General features: G+C 34.8%; 2 protein-coding genes across 2 annotated transcripts in view; both read right to left on the bottom strand.

The window, feature by feature from the left end:
* LOC132196544 (uncharacterized) overlaps nt 1-26,750 on the bottom strand; it is a 162,232-nt gene that overhangs the window by 64,296 nt on the left and 71,186 nt on the right. The window lies entirely within an intron of this gene.
* Nucleotides 17,200-20,804, bottom strand: LOC132198269 (uncharacterized). Its single transcript, XM_059622206.1, has 6 exons — nt 20,729-20,804; nt 18,472-19,221; nt 18,295-18,402; nt 18,129-18,236; nt 17,906-18,062; nt 17,200-17,521 (listed from the first exon to the last, which is right to left on the bottom strand). The coding sequence occupies exons 1-6, from the start codon at nt 20,802-20,804 to the stop codon at nt 17,200-17,202; spliced, it is 1,521 nt and encodes a 506-aa protein (XP_059478189.1).

Here is a 26,750-nt window from a genome sequence, read left to right as displayed (position 1 = left end):
AGTTAACTTTTGTACATATTATTTTCCCACTGCCATTCCCTAGGCTCAGCTGGTTAGTTGCAGCTCGAAAATAAACCCAAAACGGGCAGCCTCGCGTTTCCTTAGTGATTCCAGCGAATCGAATTGACGTCAGCGTTAATTTGCTGCCGCCGCTGGAAAATTGATGGAGCTGCTCCCTGGTGGCGTAGGTGGCTGCAAAAAGTACCGGCGAGCAGGTTGCCGGCCACCAGGGGCATTGCTCTGATTGCTCGTGCCACGTGGGCGGATAATCAATCAGTGTTGTTTCCTGCACGGCGTATGTTATTATGAGCAACCAACGATTGCACATTTATTTTATATATTAATATTGAAATATATCAAACGTATCTCTCTCGCGCGCCCTGTTTCCTAATAGGCGCGAAAGGCACAATAAATTTCAGTCGCGTAATTTATGCGCCGAGAGTTGTGCGTTTACGAGTGCAGTTTATCTGCTAGTCATGCGCGTGCATTTTAATTAAGAGGTGCATAAATTAGTTTCCACCGCCGGCTGACGTTGTATGTATTTCTCACTAAGAAGTCTTCATCTCTCATCGTCTGCTCGAAGGATGGACGGGCTTTTGTTTCCACGATGACATCGCCTTTGTAGTTGTACTTTTGTTCGCACGCCTCCTACTCATCAGCTGGTGAATTTTGAAGACACGATTTTAATCAAATTGGCAGCTTAATCAACTTTAATTGTAGATTAAAATAATATAGTTCTACATTTGGCTTGATGTCGAAATATAGTTCTACATTTGACTTGATGTCGAAATATAGTTCTACATTTGAGTTGATGTCGAAATATAGTTCTACATTCGACTTGATGTCGAAATATAGTTCTACATTTGACTTGATGTCGAAATATAGTTCTACATTTGACTTGATGTCGAAATATAGTTCTACATTTGACTTGATGTCGAAATATAGTTCTACATTTGAGTTGATGTCGAAATATAGTTCTACATTCGACTTGATGTCGAAATATAGTTCTACATTAAAACAATGACGAAATATAGTTCTACATTCAAACGATGACTCTATTTAATGCATATTGCGAAAATATTAAAAAATTAATAAAACAATAAATAGTATACAAAAATTTATTTATATACCAATATTGTTATGTTTTAGATTTCAACTTTATAAAATGTATTAGTAAGTTTTAAACAGTATTAAATATATGTATTATCATTAAATTTCAATTTAACAATTAAAAGAAGAGAAAAGGAGATAGTTTTATTTGCTTTTCTCTTGCGGCTCTGCGATTTTTTTTATTTGATATTCTGCTTGAAAACGAATTTTATTACTTTTACACTGGATGCTGGTAGATTTGGAAAATGTAAAGATAACCTACATTTTTCCTCTGTGCATATATCATGCATGCCTCTAAATTTGTAAAATACGCACTGCTTCAGAAAATTCAGAACAAAATCCGACTTCAAAAGCTCTCCACTAATGTGAAATTATTCCTTGCGTTTTGATCAACACTAGGCGACTATCTGTCTATGACGGATGGCGAAATGCACCTCGTGCAGATTATAATTTCGGCGCGCACCTCTACGACAGTGCTAATAATTAAATGGGGCGGTGATGTATTTTTAGCGCCGTCTGCTGATGCATTTTGCCATAGACCCAAGCGAGCAGAGAACGAACGCCACGCTCACGTGTGTGTCTTCGCGGCGACTTGGATCACACGAGCGCCGGTGCAATAAAATTATTTACGAAACGCGAATGCACTGTCTGCAGACCGTAAAATTGAGTGTTTTCTTCAAAGCCTCTGACTGAAGAAACACGTTCGAAAAACTTCTAAAATAAACTGGCAAATGAATGAAAGCAGAAATAGGCAACGCCAACAAAAAACAAGAAGATTTGTCAAAATAGAATTGTTTATTTCAGTACTAAGTTTGTTTTCTATATAATATACACTACAGGTTTGCATCTGTCAGCTATTGGTGATTTTATCTGATATTGAACACTGAGTAGAGTGAGGTATTCGAAAGAGTTTAAAATATTTAAGATTGGAAAATTGAAAATTAAACTTTGTTTGCAGAAAAAATCATCATCTATCTTAGATACACAATAAATACTACAAATTGACAAATTTTGCAAATAATTTTGTCCAAAATTAATATGTAAGATATAGCATTAACTTTATATAATTTTTATATTTTAAAATTTAATTAATAAAAAAAAAATGAAATCAATTAAAATGCAATTTAAAATAAATATAATGTTATTAATATTTCTTGAGCCCTACTTTTTTATATCAATTTATCAAGGAGGAAGAATATATAATAATGTTCAAGTTGGCAGAGGAGGAATATGAATTATTTTGTGCATATGAATATTATCTCGTGCTGGGGCATGAATTGAAATATTACAAGTGCAGCTCATTTGCATGTAATTTATGGGCACCATTATCAATTACAAAGCATTGTTAATGATACCAGGCGGCCGTAAAAGCTGCACTTCATAAACCATGAAATGCATACATATATAAAATTATTAAGTGCACGCTGGCGAGAGAGCGCATAGCGAGCAGACATGCAAATCTTTTATTGTGTACTTCGCGCGAGCGCTTGATTAAAATTCCTGCAGTTGCGTCACCCACCTCTCTCGGACGCGAATTCGTTTTGCTCGAGTTTAATTTCATTATAATTACGCCACTCGTGCTGGAATCGCGCGCCATTGTGGTCCTCTAATGAAGTTATAATTGCACTTTATGTGCGCACAAGGAGCTGCACACCCACGGCGCACACCGCGGCTGCCACACATTTTATACGCTAAATTTGCGCACTGCCATATTTAATTGCGTTTGAAACTCCAGCAACAATTTATCAATTTTGGCGTACGGAAGAAAGAGTCTGCAGCTAATCTTTGAGATCTCCTTTAGCTTCAATCCGATTTCGTAACTTCCCTATTATGGACACTGACTAAAAAAATTTTATCTATTGTTCCACCAAATTGTTTATGTTGAATAGTTCGAATAGTTCGAATAGTTCTATATTTAATTTAGAGTTCTTACAGAGGAATTTAAGAAAAAAGGATGATTTGCACTTTTCAGAACGGGCTCAGTTTAGTCTGTATTATTTATAAGCTATGAAAATTACACAAAATGTTAAGGTGGCTTTACTTATCAAATTTTCTTAACAAGAAGATCATAAATTTTATTAATCACTCGTCAGGTTAAAATCAATAACTACTTATTTTCAATGATGTTCAATCAAATTATTACAACTGAAGTTTCTTCATTTTTTTCACTATATAAGTAATAAATTAATAAAATTAATAAATTATTTAAATATTTTCTTTTTTGGCGCAATTAGGAAACAATGTATAATTTCTGAATTTGGAGAAAAATAACATTTTTTTTAATATAAATTTATAAAATAAGGTACAAAAGTAGCCTCTGTCTGGAGATCTTGCCTGCATTACATTTCACTTCCTATTTAAACAGTTTTTAAGAAAGTCCATGGAGTTTTTTAATAGTTTAAACCAATAAACTTTATTTGCAACTAGTTTAATATTATTTTAATTTTCTCTGAAATTCTGTGATAATTAACTGCTTTAATTAGGCACAGCTTTACTCTACTTCTGATTTTTTTTTGTGTTTCTGATTCCTCACTCATTAAAAAGTTACGGACTTCTAGGGTCACCAGAGGGTCTCACTAAGCTTTCAATACTGATTATTAATGTATGCAGTTTTTTTTCAATAAAACCTTTATAAATTTAATCTCATTTAATCCACTTTAATATAGGATTTGTCCTGTGAGCTTTTTAATTGTTATCCATATCCACGTCCTTCCTTAATCATTCAATAATTTTAGCGAACAAAGATTTTTTATACCATTTTATAAATATTTTATGTAAGATGCAGAGGGAGTTCCTTCTGCAGTGGCAGATGGCCGTGGGAGTAACCCAATCCGTCCATGACCTCAGACACTATAATGAGAAATAAAATAAATATTCGCGCCTTTCTTTTTCTTTCCTTAGCGCGCAGACACTCTCGAGATCGTACATTTCCACATTTCGAAGTCGTATTGTTTTTCACAGGGCTGGCTATTTTTATTATTAGCGGGGACATCAGGTTTCTCGATTCCGCTGCGCTCTTTAAGTAACCCGATGAGGACAATAGGCTAGAGCGAGGGACGACAAGTGGATTTATTGCCTGTGCGCCGCTATGCACGGCTGAGAGTGAATGAGAAAAATAAAATATATATTTCACTCGAAGAACGCCACCGCTCGGCGCGAGAGGTGATAATTTAATTATTTCAGCCGGCCGGGGACACTCCAATTAATCTGAACTTTGTCCCTTGCGAAAGACGAGCCAGAGTTGTGCGCTCACTCGGCGTGCCAGATTTCTATACGAATTAAGTGGATGTAAATCTAGGCCCTGTGCGCGCATCTTGCTAAATCATAATTCTGATGTAAAAATACTAATTTTGACCAGCATCCAATTATCACGTACACCGCCGGGAGCTGCTCGCTCTCGTCGTCGCCTCTTTGATTTATTCGCGCCCTCACGCGCACCGATGTTTGCGAAATTTGTCTGCTGCCCGGCGAGGAACACAAGACGCGCCACTCATTCCACTGCTGAATTAACGCACCAAAGTGGTGGATTATTAATTTCATTTTTACAAAGACGCCGCAGCCACGCATTAGTCAACCTTCTTGCAAGGATAATATGGATAAAATGGAGACACCTTCACGCATTATTATAATTATTATTAGTAAAAATTGTCTAATCTTGAAATTATTTGGTAATTCTGATTTTTTTCCCTTTTTTAAACTAAGTTATGGTCTAAATTGTTGTTTAAATTTAACGTGTATTAATTTTTAAATTGTACCAAATAAACTAATACTTATAATGCTGAAAAATAAAATATATAACAATAACTGAAGTCATTGTAACAAATAACCAGAATATTTCTCATCTGCATTGTTTAACCTTTTAAGAGATAATATGAACTTTTTATTTGACAATTTAACTATATAACCTATCATAATTTTATGTTGTAACATAACTCCAATTTCATCCCACAGTTAATTTTATGTTGGAATTGTTCATATATTGATCATTGTCTTAGATAAGCTTGAGGTATTTTTGCAACTAGTCATAATTTACGAAACTGTAAAATTTAATCATAAATACAATATTGTTGTTTCTTTTCTGCTAATAAGTTCTGCAATTTTAAAATTTTTACTTCAGAAAATTTAATGTGACAAAAAATGAAATAATTTATTGTTGATTTGTAATTAAATAATTAAAGAAATTAAATAAAGCAAACACACTAAACAACGTACCTTGAAAATGATTATAGAAAAATAGTTATAATTATTATATGCTTTCAAACAAGTCAACACAGCATCTTATATTTGTTATTAAAAATTTAATTGACAGTGATGTAACAACAGATCATCCACGATAAATCACTTTGAGGGAGTTAAAGGTACTTTAAACGAAATTAGCCGCGAGATTGACATCTTTCCGCGCTCACATTTTCTGAATCCACTTTTTGTAAAACTCGGTACTCAGTCGATAATTGCGCGAGTGAGTCTCCGCTATTTTCTTTTTTGCCACAAAGTGCTGCACACCTGCCATTGCGAGCAGACAATGCAGCGAAAGGCACGCGGTCGGTCCATATCGGCGACAGACTCAACAAACAAACCCGTCGACGTTGACGATTATTAATCCGGCACGTCCCTGCGCGACGACCGACGATATTATGCCCTACGAGATGACGCGCTCGCTCGCGTATTGGATATCATTTTATTTTCAGACGGCAATTCGTCTGCCGCCGCAGCGAAACTCGCTTTCTGCATCGCCCGTCTTCCGACGGCCGCACTCGACACTCACTCTCGCTTTAATTTATGTGCCGGGGACAATGCCAATTTGTTTGCACAACCATCGCCTCGAGATTCGAGTATCTTCAAAAACGCAAATAAATAATTAATAAATAAATGTAACTTGCCATACCGATCGTGAGACATTGGATGCTTCAGCTGATAAAATCTATAACATAATTATAAAATATATATAAACTTATAGGTTTCTTGCAATATTTGTATCTTTCATTTGAATATAAGCAGCAAAAAAAATTTAAAAAAAAATTTAATTTACTTTTACCGCAACATGATTTACGCATAACTAAATTAAAAAAAAAAATAAACAAGGTAAATTTAGGCTATAAGTCTGTTCGCTGTAATATTACAATTGATAAAAAAATTATTAAAAAAAATTTAAAAAAAATCAAAATGTTCATGAATAAATAATTAAAACAATTTTTATTTTGATAATTATAATGCAATTATTATCTTAAGAGGGCATAGCAAATTTAGGTTCTTTTATGTAATCCTTTAACAAAAAAATTAGAAAATCTATAAATGATTTTATCAAACGTTAATATTTTTAATTTGATATGTACTTTTTATCTCATTTTCATTCTCACACACTGCCATAAATATAGTACACTTATAGAAACTTTGTTCTTAGTAATCCTTGAAAACATCCTAAAGTATTTTGTTCTACTCTATGAAAAACAGAGTTCTGTGAAATTTTTTAATCTTAATTGAGTGCGTGAAAATTGGAAGAAAATGTAGAATAATTGGCTGATATGGGAATCAACCGAAGCAGCAGACTGAGCAGTTGCCTAAGAGAAGAAGGATTTTCCGCTGATTGTGAGTTAGTACTCGCTGCACACATAAGAATACTAAAAAGAGAGGAAAAAATAAAAGTCGGCGTGCATAAAATACTCCGGGTGGATTAGGATCTGACGACCATCCGCGCGAGCGAGCGAGCGACTGCAACTGGGACGAGGAATCACCTGTTGGCGGCTGCCCTTTTCCGTATTATATTTACAACCCGCGTCTCTCTCAACATTTTATTTACCACTCGAGATATAAAATTTAATGATCGTGTTGTCAATTTGGATTCCACATTCCAGCAACAATTACACTCGCGCAAAATGGCCTAGCCACTTTTTGCGCTCGTGGTTCGCGGCGCTTTTCGTATAAAATACACATTACTGTTGCCGAGCCACGCTGCGATACACATATATAAAATTAAGAGAAATTACAGCGGCGAGAGCGCGGCTAATTACCTCTCTCGCTCTGCAGAACATTTCATTTTATCACTTTTTACGGACAAATCCGACACACCACAAAAACGGCACTTTGAGCTGAAAGACGCACACCACGCGCTTACCTTCCTATATATCATAATTAAAAATCTGCTCTTTTTTATGTTTCAGCTCAAAGTTTCTCACTTTTCTCTAAGGCACGGAGACGTATCATTTCGCTGTTCACTTCCGCGTTCATAATTTACACCCGAGAGATGCACCTGCAATAAACACAATGTGAACATCTCTTCTCTCGTCATTATCATCATCGCGCAATTGCTGACCACACCAAAGGTCGCGCTCAGGGTCGCGTCTGTCCCTCTAGTCGGTCGCAGGTTCAAACGCCTGTGCGTGGAACAATGTTCCGCGGCTGAGTGAGTTTAATTAATTATCTAATTAAGCGGCACTTCTTCTTCTTCTTCCTATGGCTCTTTCTTAACAAATATTTGAAGCAACAATTTATCCTGCGAGAGAGAAGAAATAAAAGCGGCTCTCATTTGCAACGTGTAATTGAAATTTACACAATATGATAATAAATCTTATCGTCGCTGCCCGCCACTTGCTTGTTGCAGCTTATAATTGAGAACGATTTTAATTATTCATTAAATTCCTTGCTCGGCGAAGATATTTTCGAGTATAAAAGAAGAGGTAATCGTTGTGTAAGCACCTTGCTGCTGAATGCAGAGTTGTTGTGCATTTTCAATACGGATGCTCCATTTATGGTCAAAATCTTGTGCAGAAAAATATCTCACAAGAAAAAAATTTGGCCAATTACCTTTTTGCCATAAATGTCGGGTTTAGAAATGTTTTTAAGGTGATTTACAAAAAGCAACTGTTATTTAATAAAAACTTTCAGAGTTTAAATTTTGATATAACAAATTATGTAAAAATGATGTTATAAAATTTAAATTGAAGTATAAAATTAATATATTTTTTTTGTAAGCACCTGCAAAGTGCAAAAATTTAATTCTAAATATTTTGTGTCATAAATTGATTTTTAATTTAATATAAGTTTAATATATTGTAAAAAATAAAAAACTCCATTATCTGTATATGAATTTTTATCATTTATGCGCTTTTAATAAATTAATATAAATGTAACTTAACATCCATCATTGATTATTTAATCTATGTTATTAGAGATACCTCTTTTCTGAACAATTTTTTCTCCCGAAATGAATTTAATTTTCAATTGTTATAAAATAATATGTAAATTGTCAACTTATCATGAATAACACACACGAATTTGTGCGAATCTTTAATTCACTGCCGTTCTCTCAAGAATAATTTTCGCGAAAACATTTTTTGTGTGAGATGTTTAAAGCATAGTTTCACAACTGTTTCTTGTATTTATGCGAGCGATGTTTTAAGCTGAAGGCAATTAAGATGTGCGGCACAGTGCGGGAGTCAAAGAAGGCCGTGTTTATGGAGGTGGTTGCTCTGCTCTATATGGACATGCAGACAGATGGCCCCGGGACCGGTATTATACTTTCTGCAGACAATGCTGCGCGCCCGCCGCCGTCCTGCACACTTGCCTTTTTTACCAACGATATCTTTTGCGTCCTTTACATAAATTATTTCCTGCTCTCTCCGTCGCGCAATTGCACGATTTTACGGGCGGTAATTGAAATATTACACTTGTGTGCATATCGTCCTTACGCGGAGCCATAAAGGTGATGAAACTGTCCAAGAATGCTGCATGCGCTCATAATGCACTCCTCTGATGGTAAATTCTGACAGTTTTATGCCACTCGTAACATTGTGTGTTATGGTGACTTAAGCTAGACCGCTTTTGCGAATAATTTATGTGGGAGAGCCGCTGATTTTGCAAGAGGGGAGGGATTTGCGCAGGGAACGTATAAATTTAAAAAACCAAAATTCTCTTAAAATTATCCTAAAACCTACAATTTTTTTTGCACATGTTTTATTATTCCAAATAATTAAAAATAGAGCTCATCCTATATTATTATATTTTTTAGAGCGGAAAAAAAGCTGATTGCCTTAAATTGATGAGACTTGTTTGAATACACAAGGTTTGTGTATATTTGGGAAACGATTCACCACTTTTTGGCTGCTCTGATTGTGATAAAATCTTTTTACATGGAATTTGAGAAAAATAAACACTTCCAGAAGTTTTTTTACCAAAAAGTTTGGTTTTTCGTGTCCCCAACATGTCATGCGTCGCACGTTTGAATAATTTTCCTCATCTCCCCCTGCGTCAAACAACTCAATTAATTTCAAACGCCGGCTAAAAAAGCCCCGAAATACTTTTTGACCGCGACGTTTTGTGTATTTTGGTCGGAGTTAAGACGATGAGAGAACAGAGTGCGGCTTTTTCGGCGGTTTTTCTCATCTGCTTGTGCGCTGTGTGTGCATTGTGTTTGTTTTGTTTTCGGAGATAAATGGCAGGAATTGTAGGCGCGACAGCCGCGTGTCACCTCTCTAGCGTGGCCAACACTTTTCGTGGCTGTGTGCTGAGAGAAACGCGGATTAATCATTTCCTCCGGTAACTTAATTCTTGTTGTAGATTTCGTTTCTGTGATTTCCTGCCCGCAGCGCATTTCTCAACTCTGAAATACAGTGGGCAGCACTCATTTTTTACCATGCGGATAGAATTAAATAGAGACGCGATACTCTACAGAGCCCTTCAGTTTGGAAGGCCTCATCCTGCTATAAGATATAGGCTTAGATTTCTGATGTAAATTATTCTTATACATCAGAAATGGGTAAATTTGAGAAAGGTGAAGACCATTAAAAATGGGAGCTTGTCATTTAAATTAATTATTTGCTTATAAAGTAAGAATCTTCTTAATGCAAAAGACTTCCTAAGATTTCATGATATGCTGAGAAAGGAATTACTTTTTGATCTCCAGCTATTAAAATTATCACAATTTATTTTTTGTCTCATTTAAACATCAAAATGTATATGACGTAATTTAATTACTTATGTAACAATTGAGTTCATAATGTTTAAGCCACAAAAATCTTATTCTAAATGAATAAACATAAAATCATTTGTGTGTGTCATAATTTGAAAAAAATAATAATAATAAAAACATTAGCATAAGGAGCAGAATGCTCAATAGCAGCTCAATAATACAGTTTATTAACCCTGATTATGATTTTCTGCACCGCCATTATCATCCTATATTGTCAATTTCAATTATAAACGATACATAACTGCATGCAAATAGTGAATTGATAGAAAATATTACTGCATAAATTTCTGACATTTAAAAAACCAAAACTTTTTTGAATGCACCAACATTAGTGAATTCCCATGTTAATAAAAAGTGGGTAACAAAAACGGCACGCGTCAGCTGTTAATTCAAACCCCCTTGTTATTCGTAAATCTAGACACGGCGTTTGTTGTTATGGCCAGTCTTTTTCTCTCACACTTATTTTCCGCCTCGTTAAGCACGCTCAAGCCTGGCGCGCGCTGATTTTCATTGTTCCTATTTAATTAGCATGTGACCGCGACTTCCTCAAACAAGCCACTGCTATGCTTTATTAATCAAAATAAGATTTTTATATTTAATTTGGCGCAATTAACTTACATTTTTAAACCATTTTTCCGGTATTATTCTCAGAATTTTATAACAAAAAGGGAGAAAAGATTTGCACAAAAGGCGTCTCCCTCATGGTATACTATCCTGCCCACTATTAAGAATCACCCAAATTAACAAACATTTTGACACGTCCCGTTTAGCGAGCTAACGAATGGCGTTTACTCAAAAGCAGGCAAATAATGGGCCTAGGCTCTTCTTCTTGTTCCTTTCTCGCCAGCTTTTATTTCTTTCTTCTTCTCAGCTGTGTGTGCTCTAGTGTTTGATTAGTGTGATTTGGCTCACGGCCAAGTCGCGCCGCGTGAAAGAAAAAAATATAAATGCCGTGCAATGTCCACCAAGTAACTCCTTGCGGTACTCACGAGGGTGCACGCCGCACCAATTTACTCTAGAATGCTTCGTGTAGAGACGAAAAGACAGCCAAGAATAAAATATTCCGTTCACGCACATCAGTCACCAAATTGCATCAAACGAATTTCACTAATTTTAACCGACTGGCGCCTTTGTCGAAATTTTTCCAATTTAAATTAGGATAAAAAAGAGTAAAGATTAATTACTTAAAAAAAAAATATCAAATAAAATAAAACATAATTCGAGAGTACTTCTGATGAAATTAACTATTGCGGCCCAAGAAATGCAAAAAAAAAAAATTATTTCCGAAAAATACACAATTTGCGATATGATCGTTTTATTAAATATTTTTTAAAGGAATTGCATAAAGGTTGTTCAATAATGAGCACAAAAAACTAAATTTATATTAAATTAAAAAACTTTAAACGGTAATGTATAAAAGATGGTTTCGAAAAAAAAATATAAAATGCTTATTTTTGCATCAAATTTAAGCTGATTATCAGAATGAAATATAGCCCCTCTTCAGCTGGCGCGTGCCACTCCTGTTGTCCATCCATTTCATCTGATATCAAAATTTTACAATGTCCACGAGCACAAAACGCTCTTTCTAATCTGATTTATCAATTTGTCCCTGTGTATAAAATTTTATTGAATTCTACCGTAGAAAAATATTTGCAATCGCATTCTCCAAATAAACGGCCGGCTTAACGTCAGCCTCGCGTTTTTGTTGTCGCTCTTGGCGGCTTCAATTGATAATTTTTCCGTTACAAACCAGCCACACAAAGCACCCTGTGTATACTCTCGTCTTCTACATAAAAAGCTGCCAGATCCCCCGCTTTTTTGCATGACTTAAAAACGCAGGCAGACGACGAGCAGCTCGATTCAATTGAGAATTACGTCGAGCGATTGTGTGTGGGGGAGTATTTTCCTTTCTTTCTTTGTAGGCCGATGCGGGAGAGGAAAGAAAGGTGCTGCTTTTATCAAAGGACATGTGCTGGATCGGATGGGCCGCCGCCGCTTTTTTGTTGTGTGTCCCTTGAAGAAAAGAAAAGGGCACGTGCTGCTCGCCCTCCTTCCTAATCTTGTTCCGCCGCCGCCGTCGAGATTTAATTCTTCAAGAAGGAGAAAAAGAAGTACTTCATGCGCGCATTGCCGCTCGAAAGCAGCAAGCACGCGTGCTGCAAATGACAGCATGAAAACACATATGCACACCTGGACACCCGCGCTCCCGGCCCTTATCGCAGGTAAATTCCTCCACACAGAGCGGTTATTTGGCAAGATGCATGCATCTAGACGGGGGAGTGCAATGCTCAATGTTCAAAAATAGAGAGGTGCAAAGAGACAATAACGTGTAATACATAATAATTTTTTTAACGAATGTTTGTTTCGTACTGGAATTTTTTAAGGTAAAAACAAAAATAGTAGATAAAACTGTAGCAAAGAAGACAAACTTTAAATTTTTAACTTATTTTGACTTATTTAAAATAACAACAATTTTTATTCAAAGCTAACACTCGTTATAAAAAAATCCGGTTTCAATATTTTATAGTCTTTTAGTTCATTAAAAATATATATCATAATTAATTTGTTTTCTCTATTTTATCAAATATAAATATCTTAACGATTCAGATAAGGATGTATACTTGAAGGTGCCTGCACCCTGCACACTATTTGTACGTTTTAGCACCATTTTTAAATTCTCATCAATCACACAACAGAATTATTATCAATGAAAATGAAATTAAATAAATTTTCAAAAATATATTACCCAAAATTTTGTAAATTTATTATATTTAAAACTTAATTCATTGAGCTTTGACACTGTTTTTTTTCTCCTTCCACAAATTTTTGAATCTGTTTGCGCCTCTCTGTTTGATAAAGTTCTTTGTCCCTCTTCGTTGTGAAGAGGGCACGCGCCCGTTTCTCCCCATGTTGCACACATTCAACAGGCTCCATTCTTGCGGGGGTTTGTAATCCGAAGCGTGCAAATTTCAGATATAAATCACTATTTAATTCGCAGATGGCGTGGGTCTTGGTGGTCTCCAACTTTGCAACGTCTTTCGAAATGAGGCGTGAATTTTCTCTTTTGTGCATGCCGTCGAATTTGAACAATGCTATTTATCTGCTGAAATATATTGCTCTCAAAAAAGTTCGAATTGCTGGCCTAAAATATTTGGCAGGATTAAGAAATCAACATAAAATGGGTTGATCAGTGAGAAAAAGATTGTTTACGATGGGCACCCTGCAGCTCTTTATTTTCGGCATTTTTATCGCCAGAATAAATCCGCAAGAACAAAAGGCTCTAAATATCGCCGGCACGCAATAAATTGCCTCGGCCGAAAAGCCATTGAAAAGAAAATTCACGAGCGAGAGATCGGCACCTAAGGAGGCAGCGCGAGGCTGTCTAATTCTAGTAAATCATCTCACACCTACAATCAAACCTCGAAACGAATAATGAGAAAAAAGAGACCATAGAGTGCATCTCTCTCGATCGCTCATGTGATTTAAAATGTAAGGCACCGCTCTTGTGTTTTATTGAAGAAAAATTACACGTTCTTTCCGACGTGTTCGGGATATTGGAACATGTGTCAGAATGTAGAGTTTTGATGATACATGATGTTATATAGCCCCCTATTGAGAGTTTCTTTCCATTGTGGGTGTGTCTCTTTTCTTTCTCTCAATAATAAATATATTTATTCTCACAGGCAGCATCCTTTTGGTCATTGCATTGCAGCCGCGTACTTTTTCCCCGCAGATGCTATCGCGCACAAGAAAAGGAGCAGCGCCGACTTGAGACAGATGTTCTCCAAATCACGGCCCACACCTCCAACATCCACCTACAATCGTAACCTGAAAAGGTATGCGCTCCTTGAAAATTTTGATGCCCTAGGTTGTATGTTTCAAGGTGTAAAAAAAAATGCATAATAAATTTCCATGCGGCTTTTCTCATCTTTTTCTAAAGACATAAAATTTAAAAAAAAAATCATCCCGCAACTTTATAATATTATTACCCAGCTCGCACACCGTTGCATGCCAGTCGTCTGCCAGTTATTGGTCAGCATTTAATGCCGATCATCGGCCGGCAATGCATTGGCATTCAATTTTCCCTAACGCTTGCCAGTCGTCTGCCAGTTGTCGGCCGGCAGATGACCGTCCGTTGCATGCCAGTTGCATGCGCATTCAACGTAAATGCATCATTTTTCTTTCCACTTTTGCATTCCTTTATTTTCTTTTTCTAATTTTACAGATTAATGAATATTTAGAAAAAATACATAGAGCCTATATGCAATGACTGCATTTTATATTTTTGAATATTTTTTTTACCAAACTTAATTTGGATTCAGTATAATATAAAATGCAGTCTTTACATAGGCTCTATGTAATTTTTCTAAATAATAATTAATATGTTAAATTAGAAAAGGAAATAAAGGAATGCAAAAGTGGAAAGAAAAATGATGCATTTACGTTGAGGCATATAATAAAAATTGTTCATTTCAATTTTTATAATAAAATGTTAAAATAATTTTAAATAATACAAAAAGTAATTTTTAAATTAAATTTATAATTTTTTAATACAACATTTAAAATTTAAACGTAAATACATGATGCCTCCGTTGTGATATTTAAATGAATTTTTCCATTAAGCGCACGATTTAATAAATGAACCACACTCATAAGTCCACACCAATTTGGGAGCTTGTGTTTAAGCGCGTACTGGCCTTCCTCCGTATAAACGCTGCATCAAGAAAATGGTCTGAAAAATAATAATAATACCAAATTTGAAGTCTGCGAACCGTTAATATTAAAACTAAATTTATTTCAAATAGTCTCGTTCAAATCTATTCCTTTTGATTTATTTTAAATTCAGCAGGATGTTTAATAACTCCGGTTTAGCAGCAAAATGCGGGGTGCAATATGGAACATTAAATTTAGGATTTGTATTTACCTTCAAAGTTTCACAAAATCGGGCCATTTTCATTGATGAATCCAAGGAACAGACACTCAAAATACTTAAAAACTTAAAACTGGGCATAAAAGTGATGAATTCTTAAGGATGTTCAAAGATTTTTGGGACAAAACTCAGACGGACGAACTTTGCAACGAACTTTGTTTGGAAATAAAAATGCTTTCAATGATCGATGACCGCCGAAGTTTCCAATGATTCGACCGCAGTGACATCTTCGTTGTCTGCCGATTGCTGGTCGGCATTAAATGGGCATTCAATGCCGATCGCCTGTAACGCGCCTTCATTTAGCTTTGGCGCTCTCTCGCGCCAAAGTCCCTTTCGTTGCATGCCCGCGATCAACTGGCAGACGACTGGCCGACGATGCCTGCAATCGGCAGGCAATGCGGACGTCGGCCAGATAACTGGCAGACATTCGGCATGCAATAGTGTGCGCGCTGGGTAGTTGCTACCTTAATTAAAACTTGATTGGCAATAGTTCCATATATGACACTTGGATTTCTTTAATTTAAAAGATTAATGGGAGATGGTGTTTTCAATAGTTAAACACTTTATTTTTGTATATAATATTTGATTTATTTATTTAAATTTTTTAAATAAATAACTAATATTTAAATTAACTGCTTAAAAATTTAAGAAATGCTTTGTATGACTTTTTAAAATTACAATATTGTACGTCCTTCATTTTCAAAAATATCCGTTAAATTTTTGCTGCTTTTAAATGCAAAAAGGAGAAGGCGTTTATATGAATAAATCACTCGGCTATTTGCAAACAAAATTTGTAACTCGAGTTTCACATGCGAGGGTGCTGTAAATCACCTCCAGCAGCACCTCAATATTTATCATTCCCTCTTTTATATTCGAATATTTATGCAGTACTGGTTTTTTTTTACAAAATTTTACACCCAACAGCCATCAGTTTCAAATTTTGCAGGAAACTTTAACGCTGAAAACGATAAATCAGTTATTATATTTTATTATTGTGGAGCACAAAGGCGTTTAGCTTTGAGTGAGCGTGGACAATAAATAACACAATCAAACCAACCACAACTGGACCAGAAAAATTAAAATAAATCAAATTTTATAGGCGCAAGTCAAGTGGTAAACATTTATCGTGCGTGTCGTTTTTGAACTTTCTTTAACTCTCTTGATAATGAAACGCGGCGGCGGAGCAAGTTCTCAATTAACATCCTATACAAGAAAGAGTCCCAAATTTTGATTTACGCGGCTTTCAAAATTACACCAACTCGGCCTGTGACCTCCTGCGGTGGTCCGTCAGAGTAATTTTCCCACAAATTTAGAATAAATGTGAGAAACGTAAAAAAAAAAACTGGAACGAAACTGATCGTATTTAATTTATAAGCGGCGATTAAAAAACATATTTTTCTGCACGGAAATTGTCCAAAAATATGTAAATTTATTCAAATGATACAATTTTAGCAGCAGGCAATGTATAAATTAAAAATGTCCACATCTGCGTGTGTAACGCTCGCTCGGCAAGAACACATGTATCAATTGCGGCTGCTGCGGCTTCGGGTTTTTTCTCTCACTGTCAGTGCGAGTACATAATATATTTTAAAAAATCAGCTGGTCTCGTGTCTGCAGACGATCAATTCTTGTCCGTTTGCGATCGTTTTTGCGGCAAGGCGCGTGTCTTTTATTATTCTTTCGATGGGTGACCCCCCTCCATGAAATGGATAAGAATACAAAAAAAAACTGTGTTGTCTATTCTTTATCAGAAAAAGATGCAAGCCACCTTTCGCTTTTGCATCTGCCTTTCATTCTCCTTTGAAACGGATTCCGTTACGTCAAAAAAAGAACGGGCCGATTGAAAGAGTGGAATTTGAGAATTTAATCGTTTATATAATGGTCCAGAAATTCTACCGAGGGCACAGATTCTTCTATGATTGCCCTAGAATTATTGCAGATGCAAATCAGATACTCTCAATCAGCAACAGGCTGTCAGAGCCTCAAACATTTTATAAAAAGTCGTTATAAGTGACAGTAAATAAAATAAACATTGATCATTTTAGAATTAATTAATAGGGAGTTTCAAGATAAAAAAAAATTAATAATAATAATTAATAATAATAAAGAGTTTAAAAAAGAAAAAAAAATAAATATATAAAATTACTTTTACAGCAACTATATAATCAACATATTCCATCTAATATTGCAATAATTAGCCATTGACATCTTTAGGCGTAGTGATGGCGTTTGCAAAGCCACCCAGAAAGCCACCAACCATGTTACCAATGTCGATGCCTCCAAAGTTCCTCTGATCGTCGGTGGGCACTGCAGTCGTTTCTGAGTTGGCCTCATTGATCAAGCTGTCCACGTCAACGTAGTCAAATTTGGTGGTCGTAACTGTGGTCGGGCGAGTTGTGGTTGGACCAAAAGGGCGCCAAGGTTGGGGGAAAGGAGTGGGTTGAAACGAGACTGGTGGTCTGAAGGTTGGTGGTGCGAATGTCTGTAGAGGAGGGGCAAATATTGGCGGTGTTGCTCTGGTTAATACCAGCGGATTAAACGTGGAAAATACGGGAGGTCGCCAAGTTGTAAGAGTTGAAGGAATGTGAATGTATTGAGGTTGAGGGATGACGAACGTTGGCGGCTGATATCTTTCAATAGCTGTTTTCAATGGTATTGTGGAAGTTGAAATCGTTGTCCTTTGTGTGGTTGTTTCAGGGGTCACAGTTGTAGACCAGCTTGACGAAATTGTAAATGCAGTTGACAAAGATGAGTCTTTTTTTAAGGTTCCGGGCGTAGAATTTCTTACAGACGATGAAGGTATTGTGTGATTTGTGGCTGAAAATATGTATATTTATTATTAATTACAAATTTTTTAATCGGAAGATGAAATTTAATACGTTTGCATTTCAATAAAATACAAACTATTACTTTTAATAATTCGCGTGATTGTTTCAGGGGCCACAGTTGTTGCATAGCTCGAAGAAATAGTAAATGTAGTCGATACAGATGAAAAGGTTCCTGACGTGGAGTTTCTTACAGACGATGAAGGTAGTGTGTAATTTGTTACTAATATGGCTGCTGAGACAATTGAAATTTTAAAGTTAATGAAATTCTATACTCGTTTAATGCAAAAATATTTACTTTCGGTATCGTTTGTCTCAATTTTCAAGTCCATGTCAATGTCAGTTACATCTGCTTGATCCTCATCAATCTCACCATTATTAACATTAGCTGTGGTGTCTTCATCAGCTTAAAAGTTGATTATTAAAATAGGAATAAAACAGAATTAATGCGAATATATGTTTACCATTATTTTTTAACATCGCTCTACTAGTGGATGTAACATTAGTTGTTGAATTTGCTGTCAGCACAAAGAATTTCACCGAAGAAGCCTTAATAGTTGAAACCTCACCAGCTTTTTTGTAAGTGCAGAATATTAAAAATTACTTGATTAAAAAATAATTCCTGAAATTTGAATTTATACTCTCTTCTAATGCATCTAGAACTTTAGTAGTATTTTCTTTTTCAGTTTTCTTCAGTTCCATTAATCCAGTTAGCTTTGTAGTTATTAGCGTTGATTGTGTCTGAAAAAATTCTGCCTCAGTTTTGATATCAATTCCCGCAGTTCCAATAATTGAGGAAGGTGAAAATGATTCTTCCAGCTCATTTTGGTCTTTCTCTTCAGTATCCTCATTATTGTCATTCAGCGTGGAATTTTCAGGTGCTGATATGTTTTCTTTTGTAGTTGGTAATGTAGTGGTTTTTGTCGTTTGCACAATTGAATTTATTGCTTTTAAGGAGATCCCAATATCAGCCTTGCTTGTTTTTGCAATTTGTTTTTTTCCAGTGATGTGATTATTCCTTAAAGTGGTCCTAACAAGGCGGCTCGCTTTCTTCGTGGTCAGTTTACCAGATTTAGCAAAGATCCTATTTATTGTTAAACGCTTGGCGGACACAGGTGTCTTCTTTGCAATCACAGCTGCTCTTTTTGTAGCCTTGGCCACGACACTTTTCCGTGCCTTGACGGAAGAGAAATTTGCAGTAGTTGTCAGCTGCCTGACCAAGAAAATCTTGAGAGGTCTTCCTGGATTGATTCTAAAAAATTTGGGAATTTTCAGTTGCATCTGAGGCCGACGGGTTTTGATCAAGTCTCCAGAAGTGACTGAAACTGATTGGAAAATTTGTTCTGCTTCAGATATTGGCGTGACTTCTTCCGTTTGTGTCAATTGGATGTCTAAATTGTAAAAAATTCATTAAGCAGTAAATTTTTTGATTTCAAAAACTCACCGACTTGCTTGTTAAATGTGTCTGTAGGTGCAGAATGAGAAAGCTTTAAATATTAATGTAATCAACAATAATTTTTACTTGAAACTTTTATCACCTTTAAAGTATGAAAAGTGGCGAGAAAAGCGATAAAAGAGACAGTGTTCATCATTTGATATCACATTTTTAAATGAAACTGGGTCATATATTATTCGAACGAGCAGGTAACGTTTGACCTTGTGCTGGAAAATGTTTGATTTTCAATGACAACCATCAACGGAAGTAATTCCGTTTCATGATTTTAACTGACATAGTGCTAGTGGTATAAATCTTTATAATTAATGTTGAGTACTCTAATAAAATTATTATTATTATTATTGTTATTATTATTTATTATCACAATCTATTAATTAATTGAGTTAAAAATCATAAATAATATTGTGTGCTTGATTTCATCGGGATTGTGAGAGGACCATTAAGTTGAAAATGAAAGCCAAGTTTTAGCTTTTCATTACAAATATTTGATCAAAACTAAAAAATTAAGATGAAGTTAACTAAAAATATCACAATAATTTAAATGCCGTATAGTATTTAATCAATCGTTCAGCCATTAATAATAATTTTAGTCAAACATCAATATCCACACATCAATGGACACATAGTAACGGAAGCTTTTATATCATCGACCTTGCGTAAGTGGTTCGCTAAAGTTTTATGACGTCAAAAGTTTGGAGAATCTCCGAATTGATTCTGAATAACAAAGTGATTTAAAAAAATCAGTCTATTAAAGTTATTAAAATTATTAATATTATTAATATTTATTAAGTTATTTAAATAATTTTTATACCTTTTTTATTTTTTTAAATTATATTCATTTGCAGCTAAGGTTTTTAATTATGAATGTTTGTACTGCAAACCGCAAGGCACCTAATCTAATCAGAAAAATGTTCCAATTGTTGCATTTGAATTGAGAAAAGATACTCTTTTATGATCTTGCAGACGGCGCGGTAATTTGTGGAGCAAAAATTAATTCCAATGTGCAAATTACCGCCGCGGCGCGTTATTTTTAATTCGAGATGACTAATCAAATGTGCATTGTGCCAAGAGATTTCTTACGTCGCCTCGCCTGCCTGCCATGAGTGACTGACTGGCCGAACGAGTGAGAGCTGCATTAAAAGTTGTAGGCGCAGTCACTGATTAGAGCCGCGTGTAGTTAAAATGGATTAGACAGCAATTTGCCTTGGAAATTACAAAAACCAGCTATGGTGGTTGCACTAGTGGTCGCACAGAGCCAGAGGTCGCACATTTTGGCAAATAAAGCATGTTTTTCATTGTTTTATGCCGCAATATTGGTATCATAAGTTTCTGACATCTATCGGCCATAGATTCAACTCGTAGAAAATATGTTGCATTTGTGTAAAGAATGCGCAATCGTGAAAAAACATGTTTGAACCGGTCATCTGCTGACTCTTGCTTACTCTCGAACTTCAGGACGTGTGAGTAAATAGCGTTTTTGATAAGTTTAGGAAGGCTGACGTGAAAAATTTCAACCATGGCTAGTATGTGTATTGTATTAGGATAAAGAATATGCATAAAAACTTTACGAAAGCCCTTTCAAACCCACAATAATTGAGATTATCTGCTGTGCGACGATGGGTGCACTCGTTTACTCCTGTTGTCCCATAAGTCGCACAGCGCATTTAAACTCTTCTGTACTCAATCAATAATCAATATGTATGAAATAATATTAGTGAAATTTAAAATTTACGCTCTGAATGAACCGATGAGTCCTTTACTTTTGCAGGCATGACAAATTAAATAACATTTTGATGGCCTTACAGTTTTCTGCATTCGAGAAAGTGTTCACTTCAGAGTTTCCGAGAAAACGGCATGTCATAATTATGTCTACTTGTTAACAGTTTACGAAATTAAAATTGTTCTCACAAATTAATTAACTTTTTTTTCAAAATTTAAAGATCTTTGTTTCAGAATGACTTTGTGAAATTCACAATCATGTTAATATTTATACCAGAATACCTATTTTATTTTTAAAACAATTTGTAATACATATAATTTTATATTTCTAGTATATAATTAAAATAAAATTTATAGTATTTTTATATTTTTATATTTAAATTTACTAAATTTAAATTTCAAATTTAATAATTAAAAAAATTTTGCTTTTAATATAACTCAATAATTGTGTGGGTTCAGCAATCGCATCTCTTTTGATTGTCGGGCATTTTAGCAGACCTCTGCTAGCTGTGATACCCTTTCTGCTCAATTCTCCAATTTCAATTTCTTTTTATATGACTTGAGTAGAATAAATTTTAATTAAAACCATCTAAATTTAAAAAAAAAATGCGTTTCAGGTAATTTAATTATTGATCCTAATAAATTAAAAATTAAAAGATAGTCAAAAAATGATTTACACCCACATTTAAAATTGTGGAAATGAATGAATCGGGCTTTTTCCTCGTTGCAGAAATTGTTTTTTATTCATAGCTAGCTCATTCTTGTATAAGTCAGCGAGCAGTGCGTTTGCTCATAAAATAGGGTTTCACACCGTGACCAAAACTGGTAGAGCCATTTGTTTTTGAAAAAAAAAATCTGCAACGATCGAGGAAAAAAGCCCGATTCATTCATGTCCATGATCATCTCCTCGATTGTCAACTTCTGCCAACAAATTTGAAAATTGTTTTTTTTTTTATTGGAAAATCATTTCCCAATTGGGCAGCTATTATAATATAAATTTTAATTCAGCTGTCCCTGAACTAGGGTATACAATCCAAAAATTATGATAAAAAGTTCCAACGATAATAGAACATATTAGAATCAATGTCTGAAAATTGAACAGTATTCCTAGCTGCCCTGCCATTCGTATTCGTATATTGAAATATTTTCAAAAACAACTCAAACTCACTCCCAACTGTCCCAAGAAATTGAGCAGAGTTTAAAAAGGAACTATTTTTGTAGATTTTTTTTAATTTGGAACGGCAGCAGATAAAAAAATTAAAATCAGAGGATGTTTGTAATATGCAAAACTTTTGTAAGAAATTTTCTGATATTTTTTGGATTGCATACTATCCAGGGGTAGCCTAATCAAATATTAAGTTACCTGCCAAATTATGATAGAATTTTGAAAAATTTCCAGCAAATATTTGTTTTACTTTATTATGTTGGCTTCAATTTCAGATTTTTTTTTTTTTTTAATTTTAATACGATCATGTAAATTAAATGGGCTTAAAACGCGAATATATTGCACCAAGATGGTTATAAATCTCTCTTTTAAGTCTTTCTAACATTGAGATTTTTTATTTTATAAAAAATCAAGTCAAAATTCAAAGCAGAAGGCTCAATTTGCGTTAAAACGCCTAAAAGCAGCGTTCGGCGAGCAGTGTGCGACCAATGGCTCGTACGTGTGCGAGGGCCGGTGCCATTGTGCGACATTACCTACAACAGCTACTTTTTTGTTTAACCGCCTATAAATAGCACTTAGTTGCATTTGCATATCATTTGAACTTGTTAATAGTATCCTGAGGATGTATTCTATCCATTATAATAGCTAAAAACATCAAAAATTGAATGTATCATTCAATAAACTTAATATAAATCTTGAAAATTCCTTAAGTGTGCGACCACTGGTACAACCACCATAGCACTTTTACAGACGAATCTCATGTGTGGCGCCAATTACCTTGCTCTCGATGACACGAACAGTTATGAGCGCACCTTTATTTAATATGGATTAGCACCGTGAGAGGATAATTATTAGAAACTAAAATTGAATTCACAGCAGTGGGCAAGATGAACAGAAATTAACGAGAAATTAAATATTAATTTTGCGTTCTTAAAACCTCAGATAATTAAACTTTCTTAAGTTAATTAATTAATCTTATTGTTATTAAAGATGTTACAGATCTAATAAATTTAAATTAATCAACCTGTATAAAATTTTTATAATCCTTTTTTAAAATTTCAAAACAAAAAAGTTTCAAATTGTTCAAATAATTCATTTTTCTGCGAATATTTTTAGCTTTACGATTTCTTCATATTTTCTATTTTCAAATTATGAACTGTATATAATAAATATTTTTGCAGAAACATAATTTTCTCGTGCATTCTCATCTTTCGGCTTAAGTCAACCCCGTAAACACGTCCACGCTGCTCTTTGTGGAGAACTTGTGCGAAACTATCAAATTTAACGATCGCGCGGCATCGATGACATCAGACATTTTTTCTTTTCTCTCTGCTCAGCACGATAACGGTGTCATTCACTCACTCGATCCCAAATGAAATCGAATCTCGCTGGCGTGGGAAGTTGTAATTAAAGCGCCCCCCGCCTGTCTATCTCCTAAAGCGAGCAGGTTCACCAACTGGCACCGCCGTGTGCAATTAATTTCTGCCAATTAGGATAATTCTCGTCCTACTCGAGGTCTCGACTCAAGTTACCAACTGCGAACGGACCACGATTAATCTCAAAATAATTAGCACGGTGGGCCATTTAGTAGATTTTCAGTTTTTAAGCTGGCCGATTTTTTTGTCAGAGACAAACAGATTGTAATGACCAGAGTTAAAATAACAAATTCCTGCAATTCACGCATGTGGAAATACGTTTCATTTTGCTGAATTTTCATGCTGATTTTTAAAATGATTTGTGAATGGTGAAAAAATAATACAGGCTCTCTTTTGATTTCATTAGATTCGTTAATTAATAATATAGTGGAATAGAGAAAATAGGTAGTATTCAAATAATCTATTTTGTTATGTATTCGTTAAAAAATATCATTGAAAAATTTAGAATACAAAATAAACAATCATAAATTTTATAGATAAGTATTTGTCAAAAATTTCATAATCTTCTATGTTAATTGCTCATAAAGCTGAAGATAACTATCAATGATTATTGATTATTTAACAATAACTGCACTTACTCATGCTTAATTTTAAAATTGCAATAAAACCTATTGGTCAAGGCTTACGTCTAAATTTATTTAATTTTATTCATTACACTTATAACAACGACATGAAGGTTCAACCAAAAATTTTATTCATTCAAAAGTTATTATATTACAAACATTTTAATTAAAAAATATATATTTATATGAACTAACTAAAAGGAATTATTTTGGATAAAATAGCTTTTATGGTAAAATTATATTTGTTAAGTTATCAGTAACACTATAGTTAATATTAATTATTTTTTTTAGTACCTGTATGTGCAGCCTTCTAAATCTTTTTGCAGAGCCTTGGTGGAATCATGTGGGTCCCACCCGCTCAATCACATGCCGCGCACATACACATTCTGCCCAACTGAGCCATTCTCCAGCTCTGCTCGATTAAATTGATCTTTCAAAATAATAAATTGCTTATTTTGAAGTTGATTGATAGGTGCACGCGGGAATAAAAACAAGCGACGCTGCTCTCTCAACGTAATAAAATTAATTACAATATTCCCGTAGCCAGCCGATAAATTAAAATCCGATCGATTGCCGACCCAGGCGCTAATTCATATTCATGTTCTCTGCGTTTGTCCGCCAGCCATCTATCTCTCTCCTTTTTTTCTAATTTAATAGGTAATTCGTTTTCTATCGAAATTACTGGTCTATTGTACCGTGTCCGGTAGCCGAATAATAAGAATATAAGGTGGCCCCTCCGAGCAATTAAACTGACCGCCCAGATGAAGGTTGATCAAAATTATTTACGGTTCCTAGAGCTACATAGGGGGCTTTGATGGTTTGCAAACCCTTTGGGCTGCCGCCAGGTTTGTCATATGTGTTTAAATTACAAAATAAAAATTTAAAATATGGAAAAAGTGAAAAAAATCAACTGCAAATCAAAACTGTTAATTTTTCATGTGTGTGTCTTTCTTTGTTTTTAATTTTTTTTCCGACTTTCTCATGTTTGTGTGAAAAGTGTTATCAACTTATTACAGTTCTAAGGTTTAAATTTTAAGAATGATTTTTGTTTGTTTGCAATCATCCCGTATGAAAAATTTGATGTATATCCTAAACATTATTTAAATTTTAAAATTGAGATTTGCATTTTTCTTATTAATATTATTATAAATTTTTTTTGTAGCTTCGAATTTTTTGCTTCGAACTAAAAAAAAATACATATCATTTGTTCCAATCAGTTCCACTTTAATATAATATTTTGAATAAATGATAAAATATTGTCACGGTCTGAAAATTTCCAATTAATATTATATAATAATATTCTGTGATAACCTTTAGAGGGAACGATGAACTAGATTGATGGAAACAAAATAATATGAAAACACCCAGCTTTCAGCTCATGTTTGGAATTTTCCGATTAAATCTCGAGATTGCACAAGATATAGTTGTTGGTTAGGAAAAACGCACAAATCCTCCCACAGAAGGCCTCTTCGTGATCGAGAGGCAGCTCCACCGATCAAGCGAGTGCATTTTGAGCGTCAGTAATCATAGCCGGGCCTCTCCTAATTTCCATTTTAACTATCGGAATGATTATTAAATTCCTCTTCCTCCCATATTATTTATTGCTCCTGGATAATTACATGTGTGGTGCTTGGCTGCTACCAAAGAAAGAGAGAGATAAAAGTAGCAGCAGCCAAGGTAAAAAAGACAGTCACTCCTCCCTCGCTCGGCCGCGCTCATTGTCCGCTATCAAACTATCAAATCACGCCCCCTCCCGCTGCTGCTCATTACAGGGCACCGAAGAGTTGAGAGGAAAAAAGCAGAGAGAAATACCTTCCAGAGATTTTCTTTCGAACCAAGGTCCATCTCTCGAAGTAATCTCTCGGCCCGCGTAGGAGAAATCGGAGCAGCCCAAATAACGCGCTGGATATAAATTTAATCCGCGGCGGCGAGCGCGGCTCATCGTAAAATAAGAAAATAAAACACAATAAATAAACTGCGGGCGCAATTAAGACGCGTAATTTATGCGTCGAATGGGAATTTGTGACTTTTACAGGTCTTTTTAATTCCGGCCGCACTAAACTTGCCATCTTTATTTGATCGCTCCTGAGGTTTTCTGATGAATTTAATTAACATAATTATGGAAGAGAGCTGGAGTAGTAGGCGAGTTCTTTCAAGTTTTCCGTCCTACCTTTAAGCCCAGGAGCCCACCCACTTCTGAAACTCAAGTCACTTTTTTGCATTTTGCGCACCCAAAGTATTTATTTCTATAGGTATCTAATGCAAAAACCGGCAAAAACCATTTCCATGCAGGAATTTAAGGGGAGATTTAGGCATTTTACTTTGTATCTCAATATTCGCAAGCTCATTTACTTGCGCAAAGTGCACCCATTAAGGACTTGATGAATTTATCGATAAAATGACATAGTTTTGTCATAATCTAAAATAGCATAGTAACAAAACAATGCAGCAGGTAAAAATAATACCAAATTATAAAGACAAGAAATTTTAATTATTACTTATATGCTAAATTAAAGTCAAATAAAATTTAATATTGCATGTGAAAACATTTTAAGGGTACTTTATTAATAAAATAAAAATA

Source organism: Neocloeon triangulifer, unplaced genomic scaffold, assembly GCF_031216515.1.
Source record: "Neocloeon triangulifer isolate White Clay Creek 2 clone unplaced genomic scaffold, ASM3121651v1 ptg000012l, whole genome shotgun sequence".
Lineage (NCBI taxonomy): Eukaryota > Metazoa > Arthropoda > Insecta > Ephemeroptera > Baetidae > Neocloeon > Neocloeon triangulifer.
This window is presented reverse-complemented; position numbering and strand designations above follow the sequence as displayed.

What these genes read in the sequence shown, in the direction of transcription:
- LOC132198269 (XM_059622206.1), bottom strand. Translation starts at nt 20,804, where the DNA reads ATGGTTGAAATTTTTCACGTCAGCCTTCCTAAACTTATCAAAAACGCT. An exon ending in AGCGATGTTAAAAAATAATG is followed by an intron (nt 18,237 to 18,294) that starts GTAAACATATAT and finishes TCAACTTTTAAG; the next exon opens with CTGATGAAGACACCACAGCT. An exon ending in ATTATTAAAAGTAATAGTTT is followed by an intron (nt 17,522 to 17,905) that starts GTATTTTATTGA and finishes GGTATTAACCAG; the next exon opens with AGCAACACCGCCAATATTTG.